We start from the raw sequence: 13,368 nt of genomic DNA, 5'->3' as shown, positions 1-13,368 counted from the left end.
TCTGCGCAGACTCAAATGGTCGGTTCTTATTGGCCAACCCCTTCCCTGTCACCGAGCGGTCTTCCGGGTCCCGTGACGTGGATAGTTGTCTCCAGAAACAAGCGATGTGCCTTTTTGAAGGAAATATAAGTTTACCTTTCGGACTATGAAACCCACCTGCTGGGGTTACACTCGACTCGGTGTCTACTGATTAATCTTTGACCTCCTGGGTGCACTGAGACAGATAATCCAGCAGCTAGCTCAAGTAGTAACTTCAGAAGCAGTAAGTTAGTTTGTTCTTCTGAACGGTCAGCTGTTGACCTGCCGTACTTCGTTAGTCTCGGTCCGGAGGAAACAGAAATAGGATGAACGAGGTGAACGAAGAAGGTTTTCTTGGTCACTTGGGCTAACGGAAAGCAGTCAGCTAGCTCTAATGCTAACATTAGCTTGATAGTCTTCGTGCGAAAGGAAAGCAAAGGTTTAGAAGCTGTGAAGATGGGCTCCTTGTTCCGGAGCGAGGATATGTGCCTGGCCCAGCTGTTCCTCCAGGCCGGCTCGGCCTACGACTGCATCAGCGAGCTGGGAGAGACCGGACTGGTGGAGTTCAGGGACGTGAGTGGTCTCCTCTCTCAACCCTGATGGACAGCTGAAAAATGAATGTCGAGTGCCCTTAAATAAGCTTATGCTTCACAGTTGCTTATTTGAAAGCATTTTGTTGATTCATGCCTTCATGTTCATCCAACTGTACCTGCGACTTTAAAATTGAATGCTAAACGTTTCTGTGGTTTTAGCTCAACCCCAGTGTCAACTGCTTCCAGAGGAAATTCGTCAATGAGATCAAAAGGTGTGAAGAAATGGAAAGGATTCTTGGTAAGAAACACACTAACCACATAGTACCATCTCTGCTCAATGTAGCCGGCATGAGTGTAAACATGCTGGCCTAGTCTTATATTCTTCTCTCCGGCTGTTCTCATATGGTTCTCTTATTCTACTCTCAGGGTTCCTCCTGAGGGAGATCAAGAAGGCTGACCTCCCGCTGCCTGACCGAGACGTCAACCCTGTGGCTCCGCTGCCCAAGCACATCATGGCAACCATGGTCAGCCGCCGGCCGCAGCTCCCTCTCTTTGTTGTTGGGGTTTGGATGTGTAACAAGTTATTTTTCTTTGAGGGGCTTGCATGTTATAACTCGAATGTACCACAATAATAATGACTGTTTATATAATGGCTGATATTACTCCTATTAAATTGTTATGCGATTCAAACTAGGGTCCTCCTCTATCTGTTCAACCACTTCGTTCTATTACATATTTTGGTTCCTCTTTTGTATTCAACACATGGCTTTCCTGGTTACACTTTGTGACTGTGTGTGTATGTTTATGTGTGTCTCAGGAGCAGCTGCAGAGGCTAGAGGCCGAGCTCAGTGAGGTCACCAGAAACAAAGAGAAGCTGCAGAAGAACCTGCGAGAGCTGACTGAGTACACGCACATGCTGCACGTCACCAAGAACTTTGCTCAGAGAGGCAGTGAGGTCAGTAGCACCACTTCATCTTGAATCTCTCCGTAACAAACCAGGGAACAAGGCGCCACTCTGCCCCTCTCAGTTTTTGAGTGGCCTTCTTGGCAAGAAAAGCCAGATACTTGACCAGCCTCTTACTTCTTTTGATTGGTCCACCCCTCTGGTTATTGTTCCAGCAGGACCCCCCCCAGGCCCAGTACGAGGAGTTCCCCTTCCTGGAGAGGGATGCTGCCCTGGACTACACCGGCATGCAGAGGATGGGGGCGAAACTCGGGTGAGTGAGGTTGAGAAGAGGGTAACCAACTGCCAATCATCACCTGCTGTCGCTGATGGTTGGTTCCACTGTGAAGATTCTGTCCAATGGGACAATATAGGTCTGTTAAAGTTGTGTAGGATTCAGGTAAGGATGCAGACTGCAACCGCTTGAATGCCCCTCCTGCTCATAGCTCTTGCCGGCCTGTAAAGATGACAGTAGGTATTCCAAAGTGATGTCATTGTTGAGGAAAACATTAGAAACACTTTGGTCCTCACTGCCATCCTCCATGTAAGAAGACTACCTATGTAGATGTAAAGACTCGTTGTAAAAGCGCTTCTTATTTACACTATTTTCTTGACACTCAATTCTACACACTATCTATTAAAGTTATTAATAACCCAAACTTTATTTTTTAATTATTTGAGATAAACAATCACACACTAAAATGTATTTTTGTAAACGATTTCACCCATTTGTCATTATAATTAATTAATTAATTAATTTGTTAATCTTTTTTTTAAATGTCTATTTATTTTTCTGCATCTTTTAGATTTATTTCGGGACTGATTCAGAGGCCGAAGATTGAAGCTTTTGAGCGGATGATGTGGAGAGTCTGTAAGGGCTACACAATCCTCAGCTACTCGGAGATTGACGAGTATCTGGAAGACCCTGACACGGTAACTCTCTAACTCATTTGCCACTCAATAACTCAGGAACTCTCAGTCTCTGTGTTGTTGTCTCCTGTAACAGATTAACAGTGTTTCATTGGATGACAGATACAAGGTTTGACTGTCATATGTCATGTTTCATGGGATGAGTTATACATACACACACCGTAGCGTTATACTGAGAAGCTGAACCCTCTCTCGGATGCCATCATCATAATCACTGGCTGTCCACCACGAGTTCCACATATCCGCACTCTGAATACTCTCTCAATTCGTTTGAGATTTGCTTTTCTTTCCGAAGATCACGTCTCCTGACTCAGTTCTGCGTCAGACTGTTAAGAGACTCCGTTCTGTTTTCCGCTCCTCCATGTTGGTTTCTGTCGCGCACGTGTGGTGACCGTAAATCAGGGTCATAATGACGTTAAATACTACAATAAAGTAAAGTAACGATAGTGGAAAATATCTTTTGATAGACATGGTTCTCTCACCCCCCCCCCCCCCCCCCCCATATATCGTCATATCGCACAGCCCTAAACTAAGGTTATTGTAGAATGAATATAATAATTCTGAATGCATGTTATTGTATCTTTTATGGAATAATCCAATAATTCTGACTGAACTGTGTGGGAAGACATTTCTCATGTTTGCTCAAGGACTTTCGAAGGCAAATCTCTTCCTACTATAGCATTTATTTATCTTTCAACTCACTTACATTTGCTTAGTGTGGTCATAACTGATGCAACTCTGTACTGACTATCCCCCTCCTGTTGGATTAATCCCAAGGGCGAGCCAACCAAGAGTGTGGTGTTTCTGATATCCTACTGGGGAGAGCTCATCGGGCAGAAGGTCAAGAAGATCTGTGACTGGTAATGGTTTCGAGCTACGAGTGGTCTCTCTCTCTCCTTTATGAACATGTGTGTCACTTTCTCCTTTCTGAACATGTGTCACTTGTGGTTCTCTCTTTTTTAACATGTGTATGTCTCTCCTTTTTATGAGGGTGGGTGTGTCTCTCTCCTTTATGAACATGTGTCTCTTATGGTTCTCTCTTCTTTATGAACATGCGTGTGTCTCTCTCTCTTATGAACGTGTCTGTCTTTGTATCTCTTTCTCTCTTTATGAACATGTGTGTCTCTCTCTTAGGAAGATGTGTGTCTTTGTATCTCCTTCTCTCTCTTTATGAACATGTGTGTCTCTCTTAGGAACATGTGTGTCTTTGTATCCCCTTCTCTCTCTTTATGAACATGTGTGTCTCTCTTAGGAACATGTGTCTTTGTATCTCTTTCTCTCTCTTTATGAAAATGTGTGTCTCTCTTTCACTCTTCTTTATGAACATGTGTGTCTCTCTCTTAGGAACATGTGTGTCTTTGTATCTCTTTCTCTCTCTTCTTTATGAACACGTGTGTCTCCGCCACCAGCTACCACTGCCACCTGTACCCGTACCCTAGCAGCAGGGAGGAGAGGACGGACGTGGTGGAGGGGCTTGGGACCCGCATCCAGGACCTGAACACGGTACAGCCTCTGGTTGCTATGGTACCTCCTTGGTAACCAGGAGATGCACCCCATTTCAGCTAAACCGTTGCATTCTTTAACCAGCCAAGGTTTTCTTACATAAGACCTTTTGGTCGCGGCTCAAATCAAGGCGTGTCTATAGGCCATGTGATCAGCCGAGGAAAAACTTCAATATTTAAAACACTGCTAGTTAGTTTTCTAAGTAAAGAAAATAAATCTATAAGTTTCAAAAGAACGACACATTGTTAAGTAGATTCAACTGTTGGTTCGTGCCTCTTCTCCAGATTCCTCTAGATTCACCCTTTTCCTGGTAGTACTTTTGTTCTATCCCGTTTATCGTTGAATCAGAGTTTCATTCATCATGAGAAGCACATGATCTACACGAGACCGCGGCTGGAAGCTAGTTCAGAATGACCTCCCTCATGCTCCTCTGAATTCTTTCTTTCTTTCTTTTCTATTTTTTATTTTTTTTTTTTCTTTAATGAGGGTCTGTCCTTGTAGTCTGCGTTACAGTGTAACGATCTTACCATGTGTTCTATTAGACACGTCTTTCTGCAAATTGTTTCTGCATTAGGTCGGCTATATAGTGATATTCAGAACAAATGTATGCATGAGCATCTGGTCCACAGGTCTTTAATGTGTAGTGTGCTGTGGTCTCAGGTCCTGCTGAGGACGGACGACTACCTGCGGCAGGTGCTGAAGAAGGCGTCTGAGTCGGTCTACACGTGGTACATCGAGGTGAAGAAGATGAAGGCCATCTACTACGTCCTCAACCTGTGCAGCCTGGACGTCACCAACAAGTGTCTGATCTCGGAGGTGTGGTGTCCCGTAGGCGACCTGGGCGCCGTGCGCCAGGCACTGGAGGAGGGCTCGGTACGTCTGTAGCCCTGGTACCCGTCTGGGGTATTGGTCTCAAATATAAGTGCTCATCCTCACGACACTTCTCAAGAAACGGCTTCAGGAGCTGTTTCGGTATATTTCATAAACCATGCACACATCAAGTTACACTGGTGTTACTGGATTTGTGAGGAGTCAATGCTTTATGGCAGATACCTTCGACATATCTATCTTCCATCTTGGTTTTTATCTATTATTTTATAAAGTACCTACTTGTGCTTCTCTTGCTTTGGTGAGGCGTCACTTCCTGTGGAGCTTCTTCTCCCGTCTAGGAAGGGCTGGCTCGTATCGGTCCTATCCTGCCCTCTTATAAGGCTTCTTGTTTGGTGTATATTTGTAAATGCGATCTTCTTGAATGAAGGGTCTCTATTCAGTAAATTTGTTGCTAAATTGCGACCGCTGGTCGTTAATTTACCGGACTGCTGAAAAGAGGTTTGGTAAATCAATAACCGGTTAAACCGTTGTTGCAGTGCTGGTGCTCCTTAACTCATCCGTCCGCGGCCTCACTGTGAGCATGTCTGTCCAGCGGGGCTGGTCTCACTGTGAACCCGTTTCTCCAGCGGGGCTGGTCTCACTGTTAGCTGGTCTCTCCAGCGGGGCTGGTCTCACTGTGAGCTCGTGTCTCCAGCGCGGCTGGTCTCACTTCGAGCTCGTCTCTCCAGCGGGGCTGGTCTCACTGTGAGCTCGTCTCTCCTGCGGGGCTGGTCTCACTGTTAGCTGGTCTCTTCTGCGGGACTGGTCTCACTGTGAGCTCGTCTCTCCAGCGGGGCTGGTCTCACCATGAGCTTGTCTCTCCTGCAGGGCTGGTCTCACTGTAAGCTCGTCTCTCCTGCAGGGCTGGTCTCACTGTGAGCTTGTCTCTCCTGCGGGGCTGGTCTCACAGTTAGCTGGTCTCTCCTGCGGGGCTGGTCTCACTATGAGCTCGTCTCTCCTGCAGGGCTGGTCTCACTGTGAGCTCGTCTCTCCAGCGGGGCTGGTCTCACTGTGAGCTCGTCTCTCCTGCGGGGCTGGTCTCACTGTGAGCAGGTCTATAAACAGGCAGGGCCTATAAACAAAGGGGGTTTTGGAAATCCGTCTCCCTGGCAGTATGCAGTAATAGATGTTTGTAGATCTATTCACTAACTTAAGCATGCCTAGCTTTGCCGTTTAAGCTCATTCTAAAGTTGGTATCATTTGTCATTGCAGAGGAAAAGCGGCGCGACATTGCCTTCCTTTGTCAACCGTATCCCGAGCAACGACACGCCGCCCACCCTCATCAAGACCAACAAGTTCACCTCTGGCTTCCAGAACATCGTGGACGCGTATGGAGTGGGCACGTACAGAGAAGTGAACCCAGGTAGGAGGTCCTGTGGGGGCAATATGAGGATGAGAAAGTATTGCGTGCATGTGGCCGAGGTAGGATGTGGAGGTTAGAAACAGTGGAGGGGTGTTTTTGAAATGTGTTATTTTTATTATTGAATCATTGCACCCCCCCAGCTTTCCTTCTCATGGTTAACTCCACATCCAAATGGGCTTTGGAAAGCTTTAGTTATTGATGTCTCTCCTTGGATTCTGTGAGGGAGACACTGAGAGTGTCGGCTGTGGTCATCCAGGCTGCACCACTGGGCCTACCGGTGGTGGATCCTGGTCATGAGTGGTGGGTGTGATGTTCTTGGATCCTCAGCTCCCTTCACCATCATCACCTTCCCCTTCCTGTTTGCGGTGATGTTCGGCGACCTGGGCCATGGGCTGATCATGGCCGTGTTCGCCTTCTGGATGGTCCTGTACGAGAACAACCGCAAGCTGAAGAACACCAGGAACGAGGTGATGTCCTCACAGGCCCTTTTCTAAAAGCCTTATAAAACCATCAATAATGTATTAATAATAAATCACGCATTAATGCGTAGTTATCCCCACTAGCTATAGCTAATATCGCTTGGTTGCCTGAAAAATAACAAAACGCAACAAGCGTTGCACCTGAATCCATCGATGGTTTCCAAGCCCTGATCTCTAGCTCTGTGTGGTCAGACGAACGTTAGTGTGAAGTTAATCCTCACGGACACGCTCCTAAGATGAACTGCTCCCCATACTGCTGGACCCTAATGCTCCCAAAAGGATGTTTTTGATGAACATTACGATAATCATTATCGTAATGTTAATCATTTATTGAACGTTAATCATTTATTGATTTGACAATCGATTTTATTCTTTTTTTTTTTTTGGATTAATATTGTTGATAATATCCTGATTTCCTTTGTGATCCATCAAACAGCCTTTTCCCCTTAGTTCATGGGAAGGCTTTAATTGTATGTGTTTGTGTTTGTAGATCTGGAACACCTTCTTTGAGGGGCGCTACATCATCCTGCTGATGGGCTTATTCTCCATCTACACCGGCCTCATCTACAACGACTGCTTCTCTAAGTCCCTCAACCTGTTTGGCTCGGGCTGGAGCGTCAAGGCCATGTTCGATGCTGGCGTGTGGAAGTGAGGATACACCCATCGTCTAATGACCAGGGCGTGGTGTTTAACCAAATAAATGGTGTGGGAAAACAGATGTACATACATGGGTCTAAATGTTTGTCCATTGCCCTTTCTTTGTGTTTGTTTTTCGTTTAGGGGTAGTGATATTGCTGCCAATCGTTTCCTGATCCTTGACCCCAACATCACAGGGGTTTTCAAAGGGCCCTACCCATTGGGAATCGATCCAGTGAGTTGATGCGAAGGGGAATGATGCGAAGAACCAGTGAATATTCACTTATAGCTGCTTGCTTGTACCAAGACACTGGAATTCAACAGATTCTTTCAACCGGTTTACAAAAATTATGTCACTGTTTGCAAAAGCCATGTACCATGCATATATGTAACATTTAGCTGAAGTTGCCATGTGTAAGATCGAGCCCCTCCCCAGTTAGTAACTTTTCTTTATTGGGCCACAAACCACTGGAGAATGTCCCTCTAGGCAACCCTACAGAACAATGCAAACTCCCTCTTTGAACCAGTGTTGAATACTTATCTTTATGCCAATGTGCATTATCAAGAACAATTCAAGAAAACATTCCCCATAAGCTCCCTTCTGTCAGAGAAAGCGACCTGATAAAACGTTGTATAACATTGAACATCATAACCCATAATAATCTGTTAACCATGCAGATCTGGAACCTGGCCAACAATCGACTGACATTCCTGAACTCCTACAAGATGAAGATGTCCGTGATCCTGGGAATCGTCCACATGAGCTTCGGAGTGGTCCTCAGCGTCTACAACCACCTGTAAGTCTGGGTTCCTCCGTCGTTAGGGTTCCTCGTTGTCACCAAGAGGGTTTTAGATGGAGTAGTCTTGGGCGATTTGAATGTCTGTTGGCTCATGGTTTGATGGTCCATGGTGCATGTAGTTGGAGTAGGTAGTGTTCTGGGAGAGGTTGGCCCTGTTAACAGTGTTCCCCTTCCTGCTCTATTCCACCATGTCCACCTGCGTCTCCCCAGCCACTTCAGGAAGAAGTCCAACCTGTACCTGGTCTTCCTGCCGGAGCTGCTCTTCATGTGGTGCCTTTTCGGCTACCTGGTCTTCATGGTGGTATACAAGTGGCTGGCCTTCTCCGCCGCCGAGTCCAAAACAGCTCCCAGCATCCTCATCCACTTCATCAACATGTTCCTGATGCAGAGCAGCGGCAACCAGCTCCTCTACCCGGGACAGGTACCAGGTCACATGGTTGCCATGGACACAAGCATCCATCCACTCCACCCGACTCCACACATCACCCATCACCAATCGCCCCCCCCCCTCTCAACCAATCTTAAGCGTTAGTTTACTCTCTGGTGTCAGTGGCGCCAGGAGAAGGACGGGAGTTCAGAGCAGAGCGTTCTTCTGGCTGGAGGAGACTAAAAGCCAAACGCCCATTTTTCCGTCTTTCTGTATCATTTTATATCTGGATTAATATGTCCCAAATCATAGAAGTCAATGAATGAAAAACAACAGTGAACCTAAAACAAGATTAGGGTTCACTGGCACTTTCATTGGCACAATCTATGTGTCTATTAAGAGATGGATCGAAAGAGAATTGCCATTTTCTTTTCTATGGGGTCTTTCAGTAGTTGACTTATTAGTTGTAATATACTTCAAGTCGATCCCATCTACAGTGCAGATGGATGTTTGATGAGGGTCATGTTTTGTGTCCCCCAGATCGGGGTACAGGGGTTCCTGCTGGTCATCGCGCTGCTCTCTGTGCCCGTCCTGCTGCTGGGGAAACCGCTCTACCTTTACTGGCTCCACAACGGAAGCCAGCGCCTGGGGATGTACCGGGTGAGAGGCCTAACCCTAACCCTGCCCAGTGGTGCTCACGTAGGACATGCATTGAACCTGGATTCCCCAGACTCACGGGACTAATGTCTCCAATCTCCCCTCTCTGCTGTCTCTCTCTCCCTCTTTGGTGTTTCTCTTCCCCTCTCTGGTGTCTCTCTCCCACTTTCTGGTGTCTCTCCCCCTCTTTTGGGTCTCTCTGGTGTCTCTCTCCCACTTTCTGGTCGCGCTCTCCCTCTCTGGTGTCTCTCCCCCTGTCTGGGGTCTCTCTGGTGTCTCTCTCCCCCTCTCTCTGTCTCAGGGCTATGAGCGAGTGCGGCGTGGCAGTGAGGAGGAGCTCTCTCTGATGCACGCTCAAGATATGGAGGAAGGCAGCGGACACAGCGACCCCTCCACCAGCCGGGAGCACCAGAAGGAGCAGGTCAGAACCCAGGAGATAATATTAAAAGGCTTAAACGCACCAAGTAGGCTCTTCAGAAGACTTGTATTGAAGTTTCATGGGTCTTACTTTGTGTGGTTCCTGAGTAACTGGCCTGGTTGTGTTTGTTTGCGGTGACAGATTAACTTTGGAGATGAGTTCCTGCACCAGGGCATCCACACTATAGAGTACTGCCTGGGCTGCGTCTCCAACACGGCCTCCTACCTGAGGCTGTGGGCACTGAGCCTGGCCCACGCACGTACGTCTGCACACAGGGAGCATCTTGTGTTAAAATGCATTTTTTTTTGTGTCAGAAGAGCCCAGGGTAATTGGTGACATTGTCTATATCGAGATGTAATCAGCTGTGTTTTGGTTCCAGCCTCCCCCCTCTCACAGTGTACATGCGTTCTGAAACGGGGCGTTTGAGGAGCCGTTGACAGCCTTCTATTCTACATGAGCTGTAACTTTGTTATTTTTCTTCAACACCAGTTAGCACACACGAATCGCTCCAGCTTGGTCGTTTCTCCAATGGTGCCCACAATAGAACGAATCCACATATTTAGATTCTGTGTTTACACGCCACTGCGCATGCTCACAGGCTGAGACGGAGGAGCGTCAACGGGGGCTGAGTTATAGGCCGTGGGATCGTTCTGAACTCCACTCTACAATGAGTCTCGAGGGTAGGTGTGGGAGGGGGTGATTGTTAATGAATGGAACCACAGAGACGGGGATGTTCATATTTGCTGACTTGGAGGGAACAAAGCTAATCTATGAGAGCTGCTAAAGACTCTTGGAATTGATGTCCACGGCTCACCAACCTCCCTAAACTCTGAACCTGCGGACCTTTTGAGAGAGGCTGAGAAAAGTGTCACACATTGTCCACATTTCAACTGGGGTCGTGAAGGACCTTTCCTCTGAATGAAGGAGAGCTGTGTAGGGGGGTTGGAAAGTGATTTGTACAAGGAGACATCTTACCAGTAAGCGCTCTTTGGTGTCCTAGCGTCTCATACCTGTGTTTGGTCTGCTGTAACAGAGCTGTCAGAGGTGCTCTGGCGTATGGTGATGCACTTGGGCCTGCGTGTGGACACCAGCCTGGGGGTCCTGTTCCTGGTGCCGGTCTTTGGCCTGTTTGCTGTACTCACCGTCTCCATCCTGCTGGTGATGGAGGGTCTCTCTGCCTTCCTCCATGCCCTCCGTCTGCACTGGTAAGTCTGAACACTGCTGGCGGCACGCTCAGCCAGGGCAGCTGCAGGTATTCAGATATTCAAAGTCCATTTCATTAGTACGGTCATTAGACCTACACATTAAAAGCCCCCTAACCCGAGCTTGTTTATATATATTTATACATTAGTTCTGGAAGGATTATTGTGGTTAGTCTGTCAGATGAATGTACCACACTGGGAATAGCTACCTTGAGGAAAATTAATATTCTATAATACATACTTCATAATAATATTTGTTATTTTGGTCCAAATGCAATTCCTTCAAACAAGCAATAGTTTATTTTGCTATAGATAACATTAGTCTCAAAGTAAACCTGCACCTTGGTGACGCCTTGCTGGAGGGAAGGTGACCTGCGTTGTGCAGCTACAGCAGATCATGTTTACAGCCTAGAAAGTCACCAAAATGCTTGAAATATCATTTCTGTATTTTAAGAACAGACTCATCTAAACAAGAATGTTTTAGGAAAAGTCATGAAGGGGAGATGCTGACTGTTGGTTGAGAGGATGACTAGATGTTTGTATACTTCCAATTGGTGAAAAGGAGCTTCATCACGGCAGGCCTACTGCTCATTATCAAGGAAGAGACGGTGGGAAGGAACGAGAGCGAGAAGCTCCGTGTCCCTTTCCAGGGTCTCTTCCTTGCCCCTTCCAGGGATGATTAGGGGTCCAATGATGGCCATACTGAACATACATAATGGTAGCATAACAAGCAAAAATCTCTTCTATCCACAGGGTGGAGTTTCAGAATAAATTTTACAGCGGGAACGGAATCAAGTTTTCTCCATTCTCCTTCGCACTCCTGGCCTCCAGCTTCGACCATGATGGTTTCCCCTAAGGGCAGGGAAGGGAGAAGCTCTTTTGGATGGTTTCCTCTAAGGGCAGGGGAGGGAGATGCCCTTTTGTGCCAGCAAGGTTCAGCTTAACACCCTATAAGCAATGTTGAACCGAGTGAATTGTTTTGTTTATAGTTTTCACATTTAACAAATGTATTTTATGAACTCCATATAAGGCTAAATGCATTGGGAAGATTATTTACTTACAATTGAAATGTGTGCCCTCCGCTGTGGTAATGTATTTAAAAGTCATTCTGGGATGGATAAAAGTCTGTTTTAGGTTACAGGTTCAGATATTTGAAGCACCGACAGCCTTATAGAAGTTCCACCAAATGACCGCCATTTTCCCTTTGTATTGTCCAAAGGATTAATCACGTTTCATTATTGAAGTTTTGACACACAAATGTGATGAGAGATATAGACTTTGTAGACATTTTTAAAATAGGATATATATTTTTAAGCAGTGCATCAACGCGTGTGTATTTCTCCCCCATTCCCCGAGGTGTTATTTAAATCTTCACATTGTTGCCTATGCCTACAGTTGAGCTTTGGTTCGGGGGGAAAGGGGGTAGCTTTGCCTATTATCAGTCATTGTGTAATAAAGTTATTATTTATGGCTGTCCCAAATCAATGGGTCACAAATTGCGTTTGAGGTTTTGTAAGCCTTCATTTTAAAGGTATGGGTCGAAGCTGTCTTCAGACAGATTACAGAATTGTTTCATGATTGTGAAACAATGCTGATAGTTGAAGCTGATGATTTTTTGTACTATGAATAATTGTCCCAAGGTAAGGTTTTTCTTTGTGTTTTCATCACTTTACTTCGTTAAATGATGGGGTATGTGAACATCATACAATAAGCTTTCATTTAAGATACATCTTATTTTCAAGGGACATATGGTTTAAAACTGGTAACACTGTGACATCTTCTTTTTCTTTGATTTATTCAATATTTGTCTATAGTTTTTTCTTATTCCTCTTATTAGACAAGACCTTCAATTAAAGTGATTAAGTTAAATTGATCTGAAATGCCCTGTCTGAATGTATGCATGTATGTGCAAATGTCCTTATTTGTAAACATTCCCTGGTTTCCTTTGATCTTTTATTTTTTTGTTGACTGACAAATACATGTATTTTATCATAACTATCCAAACTCTTTCCTCCTCGTTTTTGTTGTGATTAGTTACTAGCCCATCTAGGGTAGAACTATAAAATGGTTTGAATAAAAAGTATAAAGGAACGTCTAAACTTAATAAAGTCGTAATGCTGAGCGTCCTCGTCCAGCGGTAGACCGGGATAACGCACAAGTCATGACCCTCTAAGCATGGAAGTCGGGGAAGTTACATGTTGTCATAGCAACAGCTGAGTCGACGCCGAATTGTCTGTTCGTATCCCGTCTATGTAGAAGGTAGCGTAGCATTTTACATTGGATAGATTAAGTGTACGTTTATTGACGACCGATTAAGAAAATTGGTCAAACAGCGAAATGCACGGTTTAATTAACAACTGGAACTAGATAAACATGGTTCATTACGATGTGAGGGTCGAGTGGATCCGGGACCGGGTCTTCTCCTACTTCCAGTTACCAAGTCCCGACTGCTTTGAAGACTTGCTGAGTCGAGGCGATGGAGAAGATGAGCAGAGAATAATCGCCTTTCTGAACAGCGTTACCGAGGAGGAGACGGCCTCAGCGCTCCTCTTCGTCAGAGGGGTCCGGGAGGAGGAGGTCCATGTAGAGGTCCCCGTCCCGGCCGGTAGGTGGCAGTCCTGGCCTGGTACCATGACGGTTCACTGTACC

The 13,368-nt window shown here is 46.0% G+C and overlaps 2 protein-coding genes across 3 annotated transcripts in view; both read left to right on the top strand.

Annotated features, from left to right (window-relative positions):
• Positions 1 to 46: 46 nt before the first annotated feature.
• Positions 47 to 12,719, top strand: atp6v0a2b (ATPase H+ transporting V0 subunit a2b). 2 transcript variants are annotated; one of them, XM_030358204.1, is made up of 20 exons: positions 47 to 591; positions 771 to 849; positions 978 to 1,075; positions 1,369 to 1,506; positions 1,674 to 1,768; positions 2,301 to 2,427; positions 3,202 to 3,284; positions 3,834 to 3,927; positions 4,588 to 4,800; positions 6,010 to 6,160; positions 6,488 to 6,627; positions 7,130 to 7,287; positions 7,420 to 7,510; positions 7,954 to 8,072; positions 8,286 to 8,496; positions 8,983 to 9,102; positions 9,401 to 9,520; positions 9,659 to 9,776; positions 10,551 to 10,722; positions 11,473 to 12,719. In XM_030358204.1, the coding sequence occupies exons 1-20, from the start codon at positions 475 to 477 to the stop codon at positions 11,573 to 11,575; spliced, it is 2,547 nt and encodes an 848-aa protein (XP_030214064.1). In that variant the 5' UTR covers positions 47 to 474; the 3' UTR covers positions 11,576 to 12,719. The 2 variants fall into 2 exon arrangements, with proteins under 2 accessions (XP_030214064.1, XP_030214063.1); XM_030358203.1 differs by having other exon boundaries at positions 1,671 to 1,768.
• A 224-nt stretch (positions 12,720 to 12,943) lies between these two features.
• The window catches only part of dnah10 (dynein axonemal heavy chain 10), a 40,719-nt gene continuing 40,294 nt past the window's right edge, over positions 12,944 to 13,368 (top strand). The window contains exon 1 of the mRNA XM_030358202.1: positions 12,944 to 13,324. Within this exon, the coding sequence (XP_030214062.1) occupies positions 13,093 to 13,324 (232 nt within the window). The 5' untranslated portion in view covers positions 12,944 to 13,092. The remainder of the gene's footprint in view (positions 13,325 to 13,368) is intronic.

The sequence above is a fragment of the Gadus morhua genome, chromosome 6 (genome assembly GCF_902167405.1).
Source record: "Gadus morhua chromosome 6, gadMor3.0, whole genome shotgun sequence".
Lineage (NCBI taxonomy): Eukaryota > Metazoa > Chordata > Actinopteri > Gadiformes > Gadidae > Gadus > Gadus morhua.
This window is presented reverse-complemented; position numbering and strand designations above follow the sequence as displayed.

Excerpts from the sequence above, each read along its gene's own strand:
- atp6v0a2b (XM_030358203.1), top strand. The coding sequence starts at position 475 with ATGGGCTCCTTGTTCCGGAGCGAGGATATGTGCCTGGCCCAGCTGTTC. Across the intron at positions 6,161-6,487 it reads GTACAGAGAAGTGAACCCAG|CTCCCTTCACCATCATCACC; the intron begins GTAGGAGGTCCT and ends TTGGATCCTCAG. Across the intron at positions 6,628-7,129 it reads TGAAGAACACCAGGAACGAG|ATCTGGAACACCTTCTTTGA; the intron begins GTGATGTCCTCA and ends TTGTGTTTGTAG.